We start from the raw sequence: 22515 nt of genomic DNA, 5'->3' as shown, positions 1-22515 counted from the left end.
TGTTTTTACATAATTGAACTGATGTAAAAGAAAAGGAAAAAGCAGATTATCAGAGACCTTTGGCACTGATAAGTATTGCTGAACTCACCAGAAGCTGCACATGGTCAACACATTTATAAAATCAAGGTACTAAGTGTCATCTATACAAAATAAGCATAGTATACTGGAGATTTACATTAAGAAGAAAAACAATTTTGTTTTAATTAAACCATGGGTGTTTCTGTTGACTACAGAGCCCCCAGCTCGTTATACTCAAGGGACAATTTGCGCCTAGGAAATTTTGATATCAGCCCTTTTTCTTGAGTCCCACCTTGAACAATTCAGATCTTAGTGGGCATAGCTGCTTTTTTTTTTTTTTTTTTCGGGGGGGGAATAAAGGAGGGCTTAAAAACAGCTTAAGTTAGCTGTAAATGCAAAAAAGTAGCTCCTAAAGGATACCTGGTTCGTCTGAGGGTAACTCAGATTCCCTGAAGTTTAACATCTGATAGAATTCCGTAATGTTTCAACTGAAAGTGTATACATTATGAATTCCTTACTGAATTGGTATTTTAACTCCAGCTTCTCATTTAACTGGAAATTGCAGATAACCTGGATTACAAATGGGCTGGTTTTCACTCTTTAGGGAGCATTGCAGACTCCCAGGTGTACTTAAATTTGATTATTTTCTAGTTCACTTTTCAAAATAAGCTTTTACTTACATGATTTGTTTACCTTAATCCTTACCACAATTTCTCTTGTTGCTTTTTCTGTAGGATTGTGGAAAAGGGTTATTACAGTGAACGAGATGCTGCTGATGCTGTTAAACAAATCCTGGAGGCAGTTGCTGTGAGTATTATCTAGCAACATATGCTCAGTACCTAATCTTTCACCTATAATGGCTCAATAAATACTTAGGTGTGAAAGAAGCAGAGAAGTTCACTGGAGAACAGTCCACACAAGTTCCCTTCAATAGTTATTTTTATATTGATTTTTTTGGTAAGGTAGCGACACTTTGAAGGGGAAGAAGTGACCTTGGATGGCTGTCAGAAATACATTTAGTGCTCATCTGTTAGAGTTGAGTGAATGTTCCTTGCCTCTATCCAGTGTCAAAAACCTGTGGAGCTCAACACTGATATTTTAGCTCTAAAAGTAATTTGAAATCACTGGCACTTATGTAATCTCCCATTCATTTTCTGCAGAGTACATAGCAGTAATTTATTTGGAATCTTAAACAAAAGAGAGTGCATTACTCTTCCTCTCACCCTAAAAGGATAATAGATTGACTGAACATGTTAGATGGTGCAGAGGGTTACAAGAATTCAAGTTAGAGACTCCTGCAGAATATTGCCATGAAAATAGTTATGCTTCATTTACAGTTGTTGCCTGAAAGTCAACCTTCACACTTTTTGATGCTATGCAGAAGCATTCAGAGAAACAATGTTCAAGGACACATAGCAAGAAAGTGTGCACTCCTGGGAAGGTGGATAGTATAGGTTACAATGTATCTAATCAACAGTTAATTTTCACCACTCTTCAAATTACGCATACTCAAAAAGGCAGTAATATTGAGAGAGATCAGAATAAAATTTGGGGCCAGTGGGTTAAGCAGTGCCTAATATAGCTTCTTCCTCTACGTTTTGTGCATTTTTTAAAAATTTCAGGTTTTGTACAATAGTTTCACATTCAAAAAAGAGAGAAACAAGCCTTCCATGGCTCAGCATAGCTTAGAGGAAGGTATAAATGTCTTTGAGACAACCAGAGGAAGTCTCCTAATAGCTACATTTAGTATTGCTGTACATTATCAATATTTGTTAGTCAGTTGTAACTCTCCCATCTGATTTCACACCAGAGTTCACTAGGCCAGCAGTCAGGTGCTAGGAAAGTGCATAAGAAATTAATTAGTCAAATGTACGGTCTACATGCTAGCATTGATCACTTCCAGTGCGGAAGAGAGGACATATTGGACAAGGAAAAACAGGCCAGTTGGGACACTCAGAGGACTTTAGACTAATAGTAATGCAAAGGTGGTTTTACTTTGTGAAAATGTGATGTTAACTAGGTCTAAGGAGAGATGCACACTAAAGATTTTGCCTTCTGCAATGCCTGGTAGTCTAACTTCAGAGTCAGCAAATATATTTTGGTTTTATCCAGCGGCACTGTGTGGTTGCCTGCAGCAGATGTTTGGAGTGAAGTGGTGAGGTAGGAGAAAGATTGTGAAGACCTTGGAGCAGATACAAGTACTCACAGGAGTGCAAATAGTGCAGGTGGGAAGGTGAGTGACTTTGGGTGTATTCCAAAAGTGCCAGACCCTTCAAACAAGCCCCAGCTGTCAATCTCATGCAAAAGAGAGGTCAGTCTGGAGGGCTTTTTCACAGTATAGTGATGGCCAAAGCAGGATCTGTACAGATTGCCCAGGGAAGTGCAGAACGTGAAAAGAACTGTCTTCGAGATAGGATCGGTGGTGATGGTTGAGCTCTGTCAGAGATACCCAATTGTGAGGAAAAGTTAATATGGTTAGAGTGACAATGTGATTATTCAGAAAGAAGAGACTGACTCCAGCGTATTTACCTGGGATGGTAATGAGCTATCTCATTGGGAAAAACTCCCTATAAATCATGTTTGGTATTGTTTGTAAGCCTGTTCACAATAATTAAGAAACAAGAACAGGTGTTTACTGCAGTAACATGACACACTGCAAGACCATCATGTTCACTTCGTGCTGCTTTCTGAATTATTCTGACTGCATACTGAGTCACTCTCACCCAAAGTAATCTAAATTATGTATTTAAATTTAGTGCATAGCATAATGCATTTGTACAAGCTTCTTAAATTTAGATCAGATTATTATTTTATGGCCAAATTGTTCTTCCAGTAGGAGTGCACCAATTAAGATGATTCTACACTATTTATCATTCTTTTGCAAAAATTGTGTTTTGCTGAAAAATGTTTCAGGTCTTTATTTCTACAGCCAGGAGCTGGATAAGATCTTCAATTTGTAAGAATTGCAACAGCTTGGTTGAAGTCAAGGGAACAGAGGTGAACAAAAGCTGAAAAGCTGGCTTTTATATGAGCATGCAATAGTTTAAGTCTGGACTTTTATAGATCCCAGTACTAGATCCCTAACTAGAAGAGGTTCTGTTGACTTACGTTCTTACAGCTGACACTGAACATCCATGCTGAAGTTGTGAAAACTGTGGAAATGGCAGTTCCCAAACTGGGATCTTGGCAGTTGTGTGAGGATTTCAATTCCAAAAGAAATACAGTGGCAGAATGGGGTTTGTGGGCAGCACTGGAGTTACCACTGGAAACTATCTGGAAATATTGCTGCAGAAGAACAATCTTTCCAGAATGAAAGAAAATATATCCGTAGATCATTCTTAAATGAATGTGAATAATATAATTCTCTCAGCAGACCATGCCAGCTAATACCCTACTGACACCAGGTAGAGATTCTTGATCTTTACGGTTGTTCAGTAATTGCTCTTAGCAAGAGAAGCATTCAGCCTTAATTTTGTTAAACTCTTGAGCTCATCTATCTACTTGTTTTATAAAGCCCTCATTAAGGGCTGGTATAATTTTGTAGTAAAGGATCTGTCCTCGAAATATAGTGTTGATGTGGGGAGGTGTTATGTCTTCATACATTTTCAGAGAGACTTAAAAGGATAAAATCAAAAGTGTAGTGCAGTTTTCAAAAATACCTAAGCATTGCTTAATTCCCTTTGAAATTATTAAACCAAATGGAGTTATACTCTTTTTAAAAAATCCCATAAAGCTTCTAGGTATATTTGTTTCTTGTAATACCTGAATACCTGAAAGCTTAGCTATAACTGGCTTACTGAGATTAGGCAAGAAGGCAGAGCAGCACAAAAAAATGAATCCTAGTCTTCTAGGTCACAGAACAGCATCAAAATATCAGAAGGGTTCTCTCCCAAGAGCAAAGGAACCAACAAAAACTGTACTGTCACTGCTGCCTGAAGACCACAGAATCCATTTTGCCTTTTTCCATGATTTTTCTTTCTGCAGGTGATTGCATCTTATCTGTTGTTACTTTTTTTCTCTCTCTCTTCCACACCTTCACCTTTTCTCTTATTCTTCCCTTGTTCTTTAACCAAAGGGCGCGTTTCAGGCAGGGAGGTTTTGTTCCCATCCTAGATCTCAGAACAGAATGAATTTCAGTCTTGAAAGAGGATGCATTTGAGGACAGTCTGTCTCAGCATATCATTGTCCTTTTTTACCTTCTCAGAGGATCAGATATATACAGTGTGGGGTTTTTGCTCACTTATTCTGGAAGCAATTCTTCTGTTTTGCATCATAAGTGAGTTTCTGCATGTAGATATGAGGCCTGATCTTCACTGCCTGGCTTGTAGAAAGAATTATTGATGTTTGGGAAGTCAAATCGTTATTGAAATGTTAGTCAAAAGAAGACACTGAAACATTTGGTTATAAAGGACATTCTACTTTTTAGTTGATTAAACTTAAGAAATGACACTGATTTCTTTTAATGTGTGCTTTCTAAATCTTGTATTTGGCGCTAATAATAAACCACAGTCCTTCTTGCCTAGTCTGCATCAGTGTCAAAATGATAACTTTCTGCTTGAGGGTTTAATTAGTCTTTTCATTATATTTACATTTGAAAATATTTTTAACCATTTACCTTTTGTAATTAAGGCAGTTAATAACATATCCTTTATATTTACTTTTGAACTCATCCAGCAGTCTTTAAGTTGATTTCCCATCACATTTTATAAAAGATTGTTTTCTTCTCATTGGCTATTATCTTGTCTAGATAGGACCATTTTCCTGAAGCTATATGCAGGCCCCCCTCCATTTTCATTTCTATTTTTTATTTCAATTTTCTGCTACTTCAAACCCTATTGTATGCCTACACTTTTACACCATTCCTTGTCAGCTTAAATTCACAGGGAGCATGCTGAATTCTCAACTGTCATGGCAAAGACAGAGGGCACTTAGCCACTTGCAGGTTTGAGAGGGAAAATCTAGATTAAAGGTTTATATTCACTTCAATGAACTTTGATCTGGCCTATAATGAGCTCCATGGTAGTAGGTGAGAACCAACCATGGATATGCAGCCTGCAAGTATATTTTACAGACCCTGAGGCCTTAGTATCTCTAAGAATTAGAGCTTGAATCAAATGAGATAATCAGACTTTAAAAGATCAGTTGAGACCCAGGAGAATTGATTAAAATATTTGGGGATTTTAGCACTCAAAAGACAGTGAAGAGTAGATAAAAATTAAGAAAATGTTTTGTTTTTTCCATGCAATCATTGAGTTAGTGCTTGTTGTAGATGTAGGTCATTGATAGATTTTAGTTTTAGCCACTGACTACGAGGTTAAACCTAGCCAAGGTAAAAATGTCGCGGAGTTTGGGAGTTTTGGACATGGCAAACGTGTTATATTATCAATATATACTTTGCAGGCCTAAACAGACACACTGTCAAGAGGTGTAAGTGTATTGAAACAAATCAGAAAGAAACCTGGGGTTTAATTCTGTATAAAATGAAGTCTTCTCAAGACAAATTCCACAAAGTTTGTGGGAGGAACAGCTATATATCACATCACTGCATAAAGACTGGTATAAAGCAGTAATAAAATTTGGGAATACTGTATGTAAGAAGAGAGATCTTGTGCATAATTGTAGATATTGAAGGATTTTTACTTCCTCTGTTTATAAGATTTTGCAAAAGGTTTCCACTTTAATGGGAGACATATTTATACTTTAAATCTTTCCCTGATGGATTGTGAGTGTGTTTTGTGCTCTCTCTGGTATTAGGGAATGGTTTTCCAAGTCTCTTCCTGAGATAAGTGTGGTTCAAGTTACGGTTAGCAAGCGGCAATTGTTCTGATCTTATTCAATCAGAAACCAGCCATCTCTGCACTTCTCAGGTGAAGGACAAAGCATGTTTAGCCACATCCCAAGGGGAAAGAGAAAGTTCTGTCAAATTTTCCTCATGTTTGCTCAAAAGTGATATTTTAGTACCTTGGCAAGTTTTGGCCCTTGAGGGAGAATGCAGTTGTGAGTGTAAGGAACAATTCTTGATACCATGACTGTGATTTTGTGCTAAGGAATATGAGGTTGTATCATGTTCTTTTTCAGCATGGTCTGCTTTTGCCATTTTCTTTATAACCCATCAAATGGAAGAAAAGCACACTAATGGTTAGTTTTCAGATTTAACACTAGCACTCTACTGTTTGAGCACTTCTTTTTGGCAAATTTATATGGCAACATTTTGGAAAAAGAGGCAGATGAATATTGAGTTCAGAAGCAATGCACCAGCTATTTGTAGTTAAAAATACAATTTGTGAAGTAATTTGCGGAAACACTAATGAGCACACTTGTGTTCATCCGCTTTTTTAGAAGAAAGGTTATCAATATGTAGGAAAAAATCTGTATTACCTTTATGATAATTTGTTCCAGGAAAAATACAATATAGAAAGTTGGGACAATAAATCTGTTTTCTTTCTTTACCCTAATGCTTCAGCTGTCTCACATCAGTGAGCTAGCCTGGAGCACTGTTAGCCTTAAGCTTGCTTGGGAGGTAAGGACTGATCACAGAGATTGACTTTGAACCCATCACAAGGTGAGATGTCGATACCTGTGCCCCTGAGCTGGGAGTGGTTGCTGTGCAACTACAGCAGGGACCCTGGGCATTCAAGAGGCATTGTTTTCACTTTGATTTTGTAACAAAGCACAGCTTGGGATATTTGGTGCTGTTTTTTATGGATGAAACAAATCTGAAGTCTTTAATATACACTTTTCTTAGAAGAATATCAGCTGTGATATCCTGGAGAGCTGACTGTGTGAATATAATGTTTTGCCTGCCAGATTTCTCCATATGTGTCTTTTGCTGGGTTTTTGTTTGTTTTAAACTTTGTCTTATAACCTGTTTGGTGGTTCTGTCACATCAAACATGCTGCAGATGGAGGATACACAAGACGTATCATTATGGGTGCCTTATTGTCGGGTGAGGTCTTCCTGGGCCTTGTCTCCTGACCAGTTCTCTGTAATGTGACCTGTGTCTTCGGCTGCTACTTTGCTTCTGATTCAGCAACTAACTATGATTGGGAAACTCCTGCTAACATAGCTTTCCCCAGGGGCAGTCCTTGTACTCTAATATCCTTCTGTCACCAAATCTTTTTCAGCATGTTCCCAAGCTCTCATTCTAGTCTCCTGAAACTGGCCTGTGAAGAAATAGCAAGAGGTATGTGCAAAATTGTGCATATTTCTGGGCTTCTTCATTAGCTACTAGTATTCCAGATACCTTCCTATTCTTGGGAGGAGGATTGGGAGACAAAAATCTTCTTTGAATGAGCTTCCTCGCTGGAGATGGGAAAAGAATTTTGCCTGGACCTCATACAATAAAGAGAAAACTGTTCCAAGTGGAGCACTCCTCCTTTGGGGTCCTGTCAATTTAAAGAATAAGACAAAAGCAAAACGAAACACCCTTTCTGCCCTTTGCGACTGGGTGATATTTCCTCATGGCGGGTTGAGGACAAAAGAGGAAGACATGCTCCTCTGTGTGCCCAGCCACTGAGGCTGGGTTGCTGGGCTTGCAGTAGTTGTAGCGTCAGCCTTGCAGTTTGCACCACCAGCGCTGTGGCTAGGATAAGCCTGTCAGTTATGATAAAGAGCTCTTCTTCCGCGAAGCAGCTGTAATTCCATCACACTGTTGGCTCCTGTCCCGTCCTTGTTCAAGATAATGCTCAGGAGGGAAGACTTTTTGAAATAGCCTTCAAAGGTTAGGGCTTCTGCTTGCTTTAGTGTTGAACAGTGATGCAGTGCAGAACGTAGTGGCTTTTGGTGTTGGGAACTCAGGAGTGCTAGTGTAAACACCTGTGTGCATTCAGACCTGAAGTGTTTTCCATTTTCTAGGGGGGGGGACATAACTTGAGAAGAAAAAGGAGCAGATGTGTCCAGCAATCTGTAATAAGTCCTGTCGTGTTTATTTAGAAATGTCTTCTGAGGAGTGATCCAGTGGCTTTCTAGAGTCTTGTTTTGGGAATCTGCACAGAAACATGTGAAGAGCTTTCTGTGTGACTTCTGTTATATTTGGATTAGTATTTGGTCCTTCTCGTGAGTTTGTCAGGCTAATGCGACCTCCATTGGATTCAGTGGGTTTAACAGAACCCTAAATGTAAACGTTCCCTTATGGCACAGGGACTATTTGGGCATTAGTTCTATTTCAGAGGGTTTAAGGGCAAATGAGTTCATATGAAATCTATTTGTAACAAACTAACAGAAAATTCAAATTACTGTGTATTTGAGTTCTGCTGTGTTTCTTGAAAACTCTTTTTATATGCATTTTGGAAAAGCTAAATTTGGTTAATATTAAGGAATACTTTTCCATTTTTAGAAAATGTTAATGAATGATAAGACATTGGCATGGCTGCACATGTACAAAGTGTGTTAGTGTTAAATAGATGCAATTCATTTTACTCACTTGTAAACGTGATCTTGCCCAAAGGATTAATAAAACAGATTTTGCAGTAATCTCACACTACTGAACTGTCCAGCGTTTGAGGATAGTGGGTCCATCACTGCAAAATGTTCCCTATAAAGAAAGTTAGCAAGATGTCTAGTGTCAGTTAAGAATTCTGCTTATTTCAGAAATAGGGCCGGAAGTAATGAGGCACTGGACATTTTTCAAGTCCCCTCCTTTTCTTTTTGTCTTTTCCTGGTACTTTGTACTTTGTTTACAGACATAAAAAATACACCTTCTTAATATTCACTCATTGACACAGAAACACAGGAGAGTACTGAATTTTTAATTGTGAGATTAGGATAGATGCCAAATACTAAGATGCTACTTGCCTGAAGAGCTACCACCTGAACAGTAGTTGAAGCAATATTTGTGCATTCATCCATTGTATTTCATTACTTCTGTAACAAACATCTTCAGTAATGATCATTCCTAGAAGCATCCTTAAACTAAAAGAACAGATTTTTTTGTAAAATATTGTGCTTTGTTTACAAATTGCTAATGTCAAAAATTTCATGTTGAGGACATCTGTATGGCTTGTGGCAGTACGGCTTGCACAAGTTGTGCACATGAAGCTTTTCAGAGAGTCATGCACAAATCAGATCTATGCTTTTACACATTGCCAGTTAAATGCCTAACTGGAGTTTTGTCTAAGTGGATAACAGATTTGCATACATACCTGATATGCAAGCATGCGATACATAAATCTAAGAGCAATTTGAAAATTATACTAACATCTGCTTTTTATTCAAATAAATTTACCAAAATGTCTGTAAACCTCTAATTACAAATTAGGTTCTGTCATCTGTTAAAGCAGTGAAATCATTACTGTTCTTCTTTTTTTTTTTTTTTGCCTAACTGAAAGATATTTTGTTTTCTGAATATTCAAATGAATATAGAGCTCAAAACTTTGCAAATCTGGCTGACCTGGGCAATGGTAGTAAACTCTGTTTCCCCTAAGTGGTTACCCCATATTCAGGGGCGTAGCTGCATAACTGCATAATTATATCCACTAGGTAAAATGCATGAAGATAGGAATCATGCATGTTAGTTTGTGATTATTTCTAAATGTTGTGGGAGACAAAAGGAAGGAGGGCAGGCAGGTTCAACGCCAGTGCTGCCAGCCAGCCTTGCATCCCATGCATCTGTCCCTGCTCCCCATCAAGGCTGTGCCCAGTCCTGGTTTCTACGATGGGCTGCTTGCCTGCTGCTGTCTCGTGTGCAGTGTGCCAAACTGTCCTCTGTTCCCTGCATCCACACAGACCAATATATTATCAAGTGACCGCTCTTGTTTCCAGCTATCTCTCTCAGTAAAAAAAAAACCAACTTAATTGCTTTCATGTTGCATCTTTTTTGGCCTCAAAGAGGTATATTTAGCACACCAATCACCTTTAACTTACATGTGATTGAATACGTGTCCTGAAGAATATATTCCAACGTGTAAGGCTCCATAATGGCAGCTTTGTCTAAGTTAATTTTTCTGATGTGACAAAATCATATATATTTAAATGTAAGCTCAAAGTGCCAGTAGTCAAACTGATTAGTAGTGATGTATCCAGCAGTTGTAAGCTATGAATTATAAAGAAATGTCTGACCTGAAGATGGGTATACAAGTCATACAACTTTCAGAAAGTTTCAACACATCATTCCTTTGTTATGCAAATTAACACAAGAAATGTCAAGACAGATATACTGCCTGTACTAACTGATTTAACAAAGTTTGGATAATTGACAGGTATTCTAAATTCTGTGTGAAGTCTTGTTCTGAAATAAGATAAAAGGCAATAACTAAATGGGATCCTATTAAAGGGTAGTTTATCATACTTACTGTGAATGATTTTACAGTGCACCTGAAGTAAGAGAAGTGAACTTGATATATATAATTTTACTATTTATAGCATTGTATGCAAATCACAGTGCAAGAAAAGTATGGAGATTAGTCTGGTCATTTGTGAGATGCATATTATCAAATGTCTGATGTGATCTTGTTCGTAGCCTCTTGAAATAGCATAAACACCTCTTTAATAATCATTGCATTAGATTGCAAAAGAAGGAGATTCTAACAGTATTTTAAAAAAGGACTTCCACTTCTTCATATCTGTAATAAACCCTGTATCTCAAGGCAGTGTGTCAGACAGAGAGGAGGACTGAAATGAGGGGAGAATCCTTTTGTTTGCTTGCATGTACCCTCTTTTAATCACAGTCAGTGAAGGCAGCCAGGACCAATCATTGGATTTATATCAAGCTGTATTTTGCAGAACAAATGCATACATTGTTCATTTGAATCTGAACTGAGCATATTGCCATGGATATGGCTTACAACATAATCATTTGTAGTGGAGATCAAACAGTATCCACCCTAAGGGTTTTTTTGTTTTTTTTTAATAATTGCCATTGTATGTGTTCCAGGCACAAACTGTTTATTTCCTCAAAATTTGTTTGTGAGGCTTGAAGGTGAATCCTTTCGGAGAGGGGTGGTTTAACCCATCACATACAGAGATGACTCCATAGAAGCAGGGAAATCGTCTCGGCCTTTCCTTCCATTTGGTGACAACATTTTAACAAGAGCTTCGTGAGCATTCCTGGGAGACCTTTCTAGCACATTGCTGTCAAGAACAAATAAGCAAGTAGGTAAACTGTCAAATTACATAAGAAACCTATTGAAGTGCTTCCACTGCCTGGGAGAGGAATGCGTTTGTGTCCTAAATATGCTATTTCTGAGGCAGCATTAAATAACAAATGGTCTCATAAATAAGATAATCTGTTTAGGGGGTGAGGACATTTTGAATGAGTAGCTTCATCTCTTTGCTGTTTTACATTCATTTGTTTCTCATTTGTTTTAAACAGATTTAAAAGTAATTCTTTTTTTAATAATGTATCTAAATAATCATAGGTTGGAAGAGTGGGTTTTGTAATCACACCTGCCTGATATATCAGCACCTGGATTCAGAATTATTTTGTCAGAGGCATTTTGGGGACCTGTTTTGAGCTTTGTGCAAAGCTCCCTTTGCAGCACACAGAGAAAAGAAGATTTGCATTGAAAGAGTCTGGCAGTGCTGTCATCAGCAATAAGGAAATGAGGGTATTGTATTTGCTATTATCTCTAATAGAGGAAATGGAACAAGCACTAATGATTATGCTGCAGATCTACTGTATTATAGTTAATGTCCAGTGCAGCAAAAATTCAAGGACATATTTGCTAGGTTGTTAGCATATTAAATTATGCTTTTATCTGACAAAGCTGTCCTCTCACTTTGGAAACAAGTAATTGCAATATTATTTTTGAAAAATATGTGGAAATAGAAGTGAAAATGACTAATTAGTTCTTGTTTTAACTTACAACACACTTCAAGCAAAGTGCCAAATGCTGCTGTTCTTGAGCCAGCATCTGCAGTTGATTCTTATTCAAAGAAAGTGCCTTTTACATGATAATTATTGCCTAAGAACTGGTTAAGGACTTGAGGATTTGACCTCTTCCTCGCTCATCTCAGGTAAATGGGTGATTCTCCCTGCCTTTATTTATCACACAGGTTGTTGAATGTATGTGTGAGCAAGGTGCTGACCCAGTCCAAAGGCCAGGCCTATTTACTTGATTAACTGATCTTTGAGCATCCTTTGGGGATAACCTGACTGTCCCCATTAGTGGGTTCCCACCTGGAATTCGGGTGCTCCAAGAAGACAAAGTGTTTGGAATGGAAATAAGCTGTTTCAGCTGACTCTGAACATCAGTGTGAGCCTCAGCTTCAGAGGGCCACTCTCTTTTCTGTACAGTACCAAGCACAGTGGCAGCTACTGATAAAACACAAGTAAAGAAAACAGACTGCCTTTAGCTCAGGCAATGTTACCTGCCAAGAAGCACTCCTTTATTCTTTCATATTGCATGTCTTGTGCAACAGTCATGCAGGGACGTGGGGTCCAAATATCTGTCTGTATGAGACGTAAATAGTGTGCAAGCTGTATCCACAAAAAGTACATGCCACAATAGGATCCTGGCAGGGTCCTGAAGGCTTCAGAGCCAGAAAAGCCCCTAAAGCATACAGAGAACCTCCCAGACTATTCAGAGAGAGTCATAAATGCTACCACTAGAGATCGGAAGCTACAGAAAGTGGCAAGAATGATTCATGGCAGATTCCAGTGGAAGACTAACATTTTGCCTCAGAAGTTGCCCTATGGGAAATAACAAAGTAGAAATCCACCCAGCTATACAACAATATATAGAGAAGACACAAACTGGCATTGCAAAAGTGTCAGCAGTAATTACTGCTCTTCACACATAGCGTGCAACCCTGATGAAGTGATAGCTGTGTGGACAGACATTACTTACTTCTCTAAGGGGCAAAAAAATATCTAGTTAAATGTTACATTAAATTCCCTAAAACTTTTCTAAAGTTTGAGAAAACATCTAGAGGTTTAATGATTTTTACAGAACTCAGTGTAGCACCAAGGGCCTGAATATATGCGTGCATGATGAGCCTCCCTCCTGTCCTCTGCGTGGACACCAGGACCCTTGTGGAAGTCACTGCTTAATCCCCAAAGAGGTTTGCTGAAGTATAAGGAGGCCTCTTTCTTCAGCTCTCCCCATTCACAGGGCTGTGCTGTCATTCTGTCTCCCAGGCCTTCTCTACCTGCAGAAGTATGTGAGGACAGATTAGTCTCTGTATCTTTTTGTTCTTGCCATAGTAATCAGGGTAAGGAGAAAAATATATTTGTTATTCAGAAATAAAATGCAAGTAACCTATGGAATGACAGGCATTTACAAAAAATTGCTCAACAGAACTACTGTAGTCTCATGCACTTTTTAGTCTCCAAATTCATAGTACTGGACTGACTAGGTAGCAGGCTGACAGCAAAATGGCCATTTACAAAATTACTCTTTTTCATTAGGTAGTATAGCAACTTACCTAAGCAGTTGTGCTTGTGATATGAAGAAACGCTAAGAGAATTTCTGTCCTCTTCAGGGATGGTTTCTGATGTGCCAGGGTCATGGCACAAGTTATGACTTAACTGACACTGATCACTTTTAAATAGACTCTGCTCTAATTTGTCAGTCGTCGTTTCAGATAAATAGCTCAATTTCTGTGACCCCAACAGCATGAGTGAAACAAGCTCTTTCCAGATTCTTTAGTTATCCCCTGAAATGGCAACAACTGTGGATCATTTAGGAACTTGCGCTGAGTTTGTTTCTCCCCTTTTTCCATTGCCTCTTTCCTGATAACGTTTTATGTCTCTGTGCCACTGGCTCGACATGATACTCTCATACAACTTTGCTCGCACGTGCCAGTGCTTTCTCAACTCTTGTAGCTCAATTTTTAATGTTTCTCAATAGCTATCAACAAAACTAGGAAGTGTCTTGCCTTTAAGTTACAGAAACCCCTTCTTTTTAGTCTAGACTTTGTCCTAGACTCGAGCACTCGAGACTCCTAGACTGATCCAGACTCGAGCAGCAGGGAATAATGAAGAGGATATGTTTTCAGGAGTCAGTGTCACTTCACACTTACCACACCAGTGAGTAGATGTAGAGTGCTTCTCTTCATGTGCTAGAAATAGCAAGGGAGGATACATATATGTATGCATATATATATAAAAAACATATATATGTGTGTGTGTGTGTGTTTATTACATAGTGCCTAAACATAGTGAACAGATAACAGAGGTTAGGCTTCCAGGCACAGACACATTTGATTGCTTGGTGAACAAAGTTGGATATGGGGTTTTGGGTGGATTTTCTGATGCAAGCTGCTGTGCAGTAGTAGCAATGGACAGAGGAATGTAAACAAGCAGTATAATGATAATATGTATTATTGGTGTGTGCTTTTTCAAATACTCTGTTCAGCTGAGTCCATCTGATAAGCACCAATAGCAGAAAATCAGTATGTTGTCAGTTACAAAGTAAACATAGGAGTGTTTTATTGCTTGGGGTTTTTAATTATGTAGTTGTTCCATTGTGGTTTGCAGCCTATAAAGTATGGCATTCTGGATGCTATTTTTGTGTGCAAGTTTCAGCTACTGTACAGCTAAACATCATAAACTATCAGGGTTGCAGGTAGGTCCTTTTTCTTGCATCTAACTGTCTGTTTTACTGTTGTTCTTGTATCTTTCTACATGACATATCAATACATGTTTTTATGTTGCTAAAAGAACTTTAAAAGGCATACAATAAAAAACTGTCTCAATTTTAAAGCCTTAAAATTATGCCTTTCATTTAAAAATTAAATTTAATCTAAAATTTCATCTTAAAGTGAAAAGATATATTATGGAAGATTTTAATTTTTTCTAACAAAAAATTCAGCCTGGTTTTCTGTGCAGCTGCAGTTCCCTAGAATAACTTTGTACATGTGACTGTCTAGAAGGACAAATAATTGAACAAACTCACAAATTAGAACTTAACAGCTCCCTGTCTCTTATAAGTAAGAATTCTCTCTTCCTGCAAGCGTGCTGCATCAAAGTATCCTTAATTTGAGCACCACATGGACATTCAGATGTATCCTGAAGACCCATCTTGTGTTGCAGTCTTTATCTTAGTGGTAACACTAAAAAAAATCTATTTTGTCTTCCTGGCTACTTATTTTTCTCAATCTAGGAAGAGGGAGGGGGGGAGGTAAAGTCTCCAATGTTCCTGTAAAAGGTAGTTGAAATTACTCAATAGGCTGAAAATCGCTGGTGGAAGGGAGGCAGGCAGTCTCCTTGCATCTCTTTCCTCAAGAAGCAAAGGCTAAAAGAGATAAATATTATGCTGTTAATGTCCTGAATAGTGGTTCTATGGAAATAAGGTCTTCCTCCCCTACTCTCTTCATCCTGATCCTTTTTATTGTTTCTGAGGTCCTCTCTATGACTTCATTTCACATTGAAAGTCCTAACGCGGGAGAATCAACAAGCAGACTTACGCTGATTCCCAGCTGCAGGCAGCTCCCTGGCCGACACTAACTGCCAGCAGCTTGGCCGAGTGCCCTGGAGATCCCCTCGGAGGAGGTGTTTCCGAGGCCACCCAGCATCCCCACCCCTGTTTTGCCACTGCTGCCTCGGGGTTGCAGCGGTCTCCATGCAGCTGCCCAGCTGTCGAGGGAAGTTCTTGTCCTTTCCCTGCAAGAGCAGATGCCAGCAGATGTGCACGGCTGGGCTCTACCAGCATCTTTTCCTTCTCCATAAGGATCGCTAGAGAGATGACTGCCTTCCAACTGGAGTGTTTTTTCCCCAAATCCTACTCCCCAAGCTGTGCAGTACACTGATACCACATACTCTCCCCGGCTTTGGGCTTTTTGGAGAGTGGTGGGAGAGACAGGATGGGCTGCTATAAATTATACAACTGTTGTTTGATGTCCCACCAGGTAAAATAATCTCTGGTGAAGCATTGGTGTGTTGCAGCACAGCAGGTTGCTCTCAGTGTGTGTGTGGTGAATGGCGTGTGTATGCCATTCAAATGAAGTAAAGCCACATCATTGCACGCACATAATGGAAAGAAAAAGGGCTCCAGCTCCCCAAGTCTAATTAAAAACATGAAGTACCTTGTCACACTGTTTGTAACCCATGTGGGACGGGACACATCAGGTGCAAAGATCAGTTTTCCATCCCTTGTCCCCTGCATGGATTCAGTGGCAAAACTGATGAGGAGGAAATATAAAAGAGGCATTCATCTTCTCCAGATGGATTGAAATATATATGGTAGGGTGGGCAATTATTCAGTGTCCATTCAGAAATGGAATTCTTGGCAGGATTTATTTCATGAAGCATGGTGGCTGCTGTTCAGTTACTTGGCAGCTGATAAATCAACCAGGTGAACGTAAGCCCCACTTTGTTTGTAAGAACAGTATAGCTTTAGACAAAATATGCTAACAAGTAAGAGGTGATCTTACTATTTGGAAGTATTTATCTGCTTTTCTGTGCAAACTTGACTGCATATAATAACTTTGAATGCATGGTTGTCTAGAAGGACAAACCAGTCAAAAGAAATTTTTAAAGTTGCAAATAAAATTAAACGCTTAGCAGCTCCAGGCTCCAGTAAGCTGTGAATTCTCTCTTCCTGCAAGAGTATCTCATCAGATGCTATGAACAAACATCTGATAACATACAAAGAAGCCAACTCAAAGACAAAATATCATGTATTTTCCCTTTAAACATCTGTGTGGTCACAGCAACTTGCAGCAAGAGTCAGCTCCAGTATGTCATTTTTGATTATAAATGAGCCGTTTCAAGCCCTAAATGTTTTTGAACTTGTTTGCATGTGAGATTGCTGCTGTCCTGTGCTGGGTTGCCGTGAACGGCGTCAGCAGAGAAGTTCAAGCTGCTGCTGCCTTTAGCCAAGTGTCAGTGTAGGGGGTCTGTGCAGGTGCCCCAGTGCAGCCAGAATGCAGACCTGTTAACTTTTCACCCCTACTGCCAAGGTTGCATTTTCTCCATCTCTGCTAAGGCTCTTGAGGAAAGGGCAGATTGAAGAAGATATATAGCTGGGCACATCCCTCTTTACGTTGTAATTTACAATGTCTGTTTTGGGAATGTGTGGGAGATATTTATAACTGCGTTTTAGTAATAAGAAGAAATACTGAAATAACATAGTAAAGGTTTTTTCCAAACTATCAGGTAGGGTAGGCAGAAAGAAGAATGATATAGTTGGACTAACATGGATTCAGGAGCATTTGCTGAGAAATAGCTACTGAAATAGCTGGTAAAACATGGCCCTTTTCTGGGCTTTCTTTAATCAGCTGAGGGTAACGAAATAATCTAAGTTAAGAACCAGATGCTGGAACTGTTTTCAGGAATGCTGTGTGCCAAGTGTGCTCTGTGATTAATGGCACACATCAAACTTTGCAGAATAGCAGCAGCAACGGAGCTGTTTGACTTCTGATGTTCCCAGCTGTGGTGCAGGCCTTGGGTGCAGATGTGCGAGGCGTACCTACCAGGCTGCACAGCTCCCTGCACTCCCGCTTGCTGCCAGTCTCCTCACTAAGCAAATGCCAGAGCCAGCTCAATTTAGATAAGCAGCCTCTGTAACTCTGTTAATGCCATCTTCCCTGGAAAGCCTTTAATCTATGAAAGCAAAGATTTATGAAATGCTACAACCCTTCAAGTTTGATGTACTCGATATGAGGTAGTCGAACTGCTACACAAAATGGGCATGTAGCTTTTTAAAAGAAGATTATTCATCTCTAACAAGGTTACTTTTTACTTAATGTTTTTCTTGGGGAGAGGAGATTCTGTCATGACCTTTTCTTTTTATTGATTCCTAGAATTATTCAGAATGAAGTACAGTCCAATATGTCTAAACAGTGAAAAAACACGGGCTGCTTCACAGCAATCTGCAGGGTTTTGGTTTGATTAATATTTTTACAATCTTAGGGTTGATGTGTTTGATTTAGACAAGGAAAATTCAGATTTTTAATGTGGCAGGGCCCAACTGAGCAAAAGAAAAGAAATAATTCATTGGACTGTCATTTTTAAAAACACAAACAATCCGCCTTGGAGAGTTGGGGTTTATTTCAGAGCTCTGTCCAATATGTTGCATATTTGGCGAGAGTCTTTGGCTAAATTCCATTCGTGCTGTTTTGCAAATGTGAAAAGAAACTACACAGGCCAAATAAGGTAGCTCTTTATGCTTCCCAGCTGGCTCCCCCACCAAAGATCGTAGGAACAAAAGCCTTCTTCATAGCCCTTCCCAAAAGATCAGCTAAAATCATCCCTGACACAGCCCATCCCAAAAGTCTCCTCTGAAGCCAGGGGTGATCAAAAGAGCCTAGCAGCCCTTCATACCTGAGACCCCAATACCACAGGGTGCCCACAAAAGCCTGCTCATGAAAAATGGTGTGAGAAGTACTGTGTACACAAAAGTGTGCCAAAAGAAACTGGAGACTTATTAGTCATTGGCCTTTTTGATTGAGTTTCTTGTTCTCCTGTTTTAGCTTAATTCTCTTCTGTTAACACTGCAGCACTTGAGGGGGCTGCAAAGTTCTTTCAGATTAGAAAACAATAATTTGTTTTCTATGAATATGCTGAGCCCTGAAATGCATGTCGGAAGGAGGTTATCTGCCAGGGGCAGGGAGGTATAATCCTTTACCTGGGTACTCAGGGCATCAGACACCATGTGGAGCTTCTCTGTGATTCCTCCTGTGATTCAGAGCTGGGGACAGCTGCATTTGTGCTTTTGGGCAAGGGGTTGATCAGTGAATCCAAACAAACGCAGGATGGTGGGCCATAAATGCTGTTCAGTTCCAACAAAAGTGGACCCTCCCACACTCAGGCACACCAGCAGAGAACCGCGATAAAGATATGTATAAAATGCTGGGAGATCAAAGAGCCAGCTTTGGACCCGTCTCTGGATACAAGCTTTTCTTTTCTATAAGCTGTAGCATCTTACATACTGTAGTTTTCCTCAACTGCTGTTTTCATTTCCTCTTAATTTTATACTTAAATATTTTGAAGTTATTTTAAATTACCAAAAAGTACATGAGAGTGAAATATTCAAGCAAAAGTTGTGCTCTTGATAAGCTGTCAAGCTACTGCTCTTTCTGTGATGCTGGTAGCCTGGCAATGCCAGCAGTTGTGCTTAACGTTTGTTTCTGAAATGGCGCAGACTTACGGGACCTTATATTTAGAACAACTGGCTGATTTTCATAGTGTGACAACAAAATAATGATTTACTAATGCACTGAGTCCAGCAAGTAATGTGTGATGAGATAGCTCTGAAATCCTCTATGCTTTCCTTCATACCTGTCCCTGGAAAATGCCCCTCATGCCATTTGCAACTTGTGGGGAAGGTGATTTTTTTTTTTTTTTTTTTTTTTGAATTGGAAGATGTTATAGCTTTCTTTATGGATTTGCATGGTTTTAGTCCAACATCAGCAGGGTTCTGGCCCTGCTAGATGGCTAGTTGCCATCTAGCCCTAGTGATGTTTGCCTTGAATTGAGATCTGGTATCCAAGTTGCGACAGACAGGAAAGAACTGCTAAGTCGAATGTTGCATGCCTTGTAGCTCCCCGTAATCCTTGGCGTGTTATTTAGCCCCAAGCCAAGGCTCTGGTTTTCCCATTCCCACAGCTGAGGATCATTTGCGTCAGGTTTAAGTCACAGAGGCTTTACAGACCCTGCTTCTTTAAAGGAAATGGTGAATATGATATACTGACAACATCACATGGGAAGGAGTTTCTTAGTGCCATTGCTCTCCTGTGCGGGTCATGGCCTGAACAAGACAAAAATTGTTGTAATGTACCCTAAAGGGATTTTCTGCTGCTGGGATTTTTCATCAAGGTAGACAGCTCTGACGGTCACTTTGTGGGCACGGTTCATTTTATTGATGATGTAGTCATGATATTTAAAGACAACTGATGAAATCTATTTGTAAACAAGTGTGGAAAGGCACTTTGAGCTTGGCTTGACTCCTCTTCTTCATAGTCTCGTACAGATTTTCTTTTGCTGTGTTTCCCTGGTATTTTGTGTGGATTTTCTTTTTTCTAAGCCGGGGAACGTTACTAACAAACAATAGCCCAATATCCTTCTAATAAGTAGTCTATAAATCAAAGGTGGATTTAGATGCAGGTTTTTCTTGGAAATCACTACTGGTCTTGCTCCTTAGATATCAACGCTGACTTTGAGTATAGAGAAGTTGCATTTTGATTAACTTAGAAAATTGTTTTAACATGATTTAATAATATAGTTCCATTTTGTATTTCAAATAAATCATCAGCTCAGGCCAAAACATTCTCCATGTTAAATAAATACAGCCTATTGAAATCCAACATTAAAATTAAATCTGTGAGATGTGACCTGGGCAACTGGACTAAAGCTGGGGTACGGACGCTGAGGCCGGGTGCTGGAGCTTGGTAGTGCGGGAGCCAGGCTTTCGCAGAGCTCAGCAGGAGTGACAGGCAGCAGGCAAAACCCTGCGTCTAGGAGAGGCAAAAAGCTCGTTTCTGCTAAGTCGGGAAGCAGCGGGGGCTTTGAGGACTTTTATTTCTGGTGAGTGGCAGAGCCTTCCAGCTCTCCACTCCCACCGGGGCTGGAGCCAAGCAGTGGCCAAGGTGCTGTTGGCTGAGTCCTTTCCCCCGGCCAGCTCTCATCTCCCGCATGATAGTGCCCACAGGGTTGCCGCAGCCTTTCCCAAGGTGGGAAACCTTGTGCAGGACCCAGCAGCCCTCATCGCAGCAGCGAGGTGCTGCCAAGCAGCCGGCTGGAGGCAGCAGTGCCCGGCCAGCCTGCCCTGTAGCACGGGCCACCCTGGTGCCAGCGCCCGCTGCCACAGCCCAGCGGGTGCATTCGCTCCCTGCAGAAAGAGACAGTCGGGGCAGAGTATTAAAAGCAGCAGCCTCTCCTGCTGTCTCACCTGGAGCTGTGGGGGAAAGCCTCTGCCTCTGTTTTGCCCTATTGGTTGATGGAGGAAAAAAAAAATCTTCAAACTTTCATCTTTCCACATTTAAGATAAGGGAAAAAGCGCCGCAAGACTGATAGCGTTGTCTCTGTTATTAGTGGATATAACTCTTGTATTGGTCTTGACAGGTAGAATCAAAGGCATTTGTCGGTCAGAGGCTGTGTGAGCTTCTGCCCCCTCTCCAGGCTGTGAAGATCAGAGGAGAAAACACTTTAAAAGGCCAGGCGATAGAGAGCAGCACAGTCAGCATGAATGTTATGTTTTATTCTTCTTATGGACTTCTGCCTCCAACCACCATCACAGCAGGAGTTTTTTACACAGCATTTGCCATGAAAAGACAGTGTTTTTAAACCAAAGAAAATGATGCCTTCAGATATGACTGGAAATGGCCTTTGGCCATTTACGAATACCAGTCATTCCTGGCCACTAAAATTACAAGCTCTTTTTAGTATTTGAATTTTTTAGTGTTTTGCTTTTGGCGTTTCTCATGAAAAGAAGTAGCTTGTCTAGAGGAAAGGACTGAGACTTTGCAGATTCGTATATTCTAATGTGCAGTACACAGAGAAGTATAGTCAGTCCCTAAGATGCACTATGTGTAACCTCAAATGTTGTATACCGATAGGCTCTACCCAGGGCAAGTAGAATTGCCTCCGAGACTGAAGCCCTTTAGACCAGTTTTCAGGTATTGTCCTGATTTTTAGAATACTTTGGGTTTTGGCAAGGGTATTTTCCTAAAAATGCATTTTCCTAGGGATTTCAGTAACTCATTGTGCCTGGCTTAGTTCATGGCACATAATTGTAACTCCACAGTCTCTCCCTCTCTTGATTTCATGAAAAGTTATGCAAAGGGAAGGAAGAAATTATGCTCTGAATATAGAAAAACAAACCTGTTTGCCAGCTCAGCAGCCAGGGAATGAAAATAAAGCCTCAGTTGAAATCCTTGAGTATCCCCTTTTTAGATTTTTCTAAAAAATACAGTCAATGCCAGTGAAGAGCAGCTAAAACTACCACATAATACTTTCCTGGGGGCCTCAGTAGCTACCACTGCATGAGCTCTCTCTTTGTTTTTACAGCTCTGCATAGATCAGCCGTGTGATAAACAGCAAGGTAGCATCCCCTTCCTTAATGATCACTTTAACAACTTGTCAAACAGAGATCTTAACATAGTTATAGAGAATGTTGTCTCTCAGCTGTAGTAGGGACTACTGTGCGGCATCAGGTACAAACATACAGCTTCACTTGGAAGGGATGTCAGTGTGCTATGCAGCTCTGAATTTTGCCCTAACATTTAACAGGTTAAATGTGTGTGCTTTCCACTAAAAACCGTGTCCATCTTAACTTAGTTTGTGTGCTGTGTGCAGGTATGTGTTTATATACACACAGTCATCCGTATAACTTGATAGTCTATAAATTAACATTCTTGACTGCTCTTAGTAGGCTCTGTAATATTTTTGCATGGAAAATAATCAGCTTTTGCCCACAATTTTATGCATTTTGTTAAAATTCCGTGATAAAAGCTTCCAGAATCTGGGATAAGACAGCTTAAACTAACTCCCACTAAGAAATAAGTGCAGTAAATGTGATTTTAATGGTGAAAAAGTCAGCATTTTCATCAATGTTATATTTCTGAGCTATTGCTGCTGAACTTTGCTTTTAACAGTGTGCGTGATAGTGTCTCTTTCCT

The 22515-nt window shown here is 39.8% G+C and overlaps 1 protein-coding gene across 1 annotated transcript in view; it reads left to right on the top strand.

Annotated features, from left to right (window-relative positions):
• CAMK4 (calcium/calmodulin dependent protein kinase IV) overlaps positions 1 to 22515 on the top strand; it is a 178663-nt gene that overhangs the window by 112754 nt on the left and 43394 nt on the right. The window contains exon 6 of the mRNA XM_067316168.1: positions 753 to 825. Coding sequence (XP_067172269.1) covers positions 753 to 825 — 73 coding nt within the window. The remainder of the gene's footprint in view (positions 1 to 752; positions 826 to 22515) is intronic.

The sequence above is a fragment of the Apteryx mantelli genome, chromosome Z (genome assembly GCF_036417845.1).
Source record: "Apteryx mantelli isolate bAptMan1 chromosome Z, bAptMan1.hap1, whole genome shotgun sequence".
NCBI classification, from domain to species: Eukaryota; Metazoa; Chordata; class Aves; order Apterygiformes; family Apterygidae; genus Apteryx; species Apteryx mantelli.
Note: the sequence above shows the minus strand (reverse complement) of the source record. Positions and strands in the feature narration are given on the sequence as shown.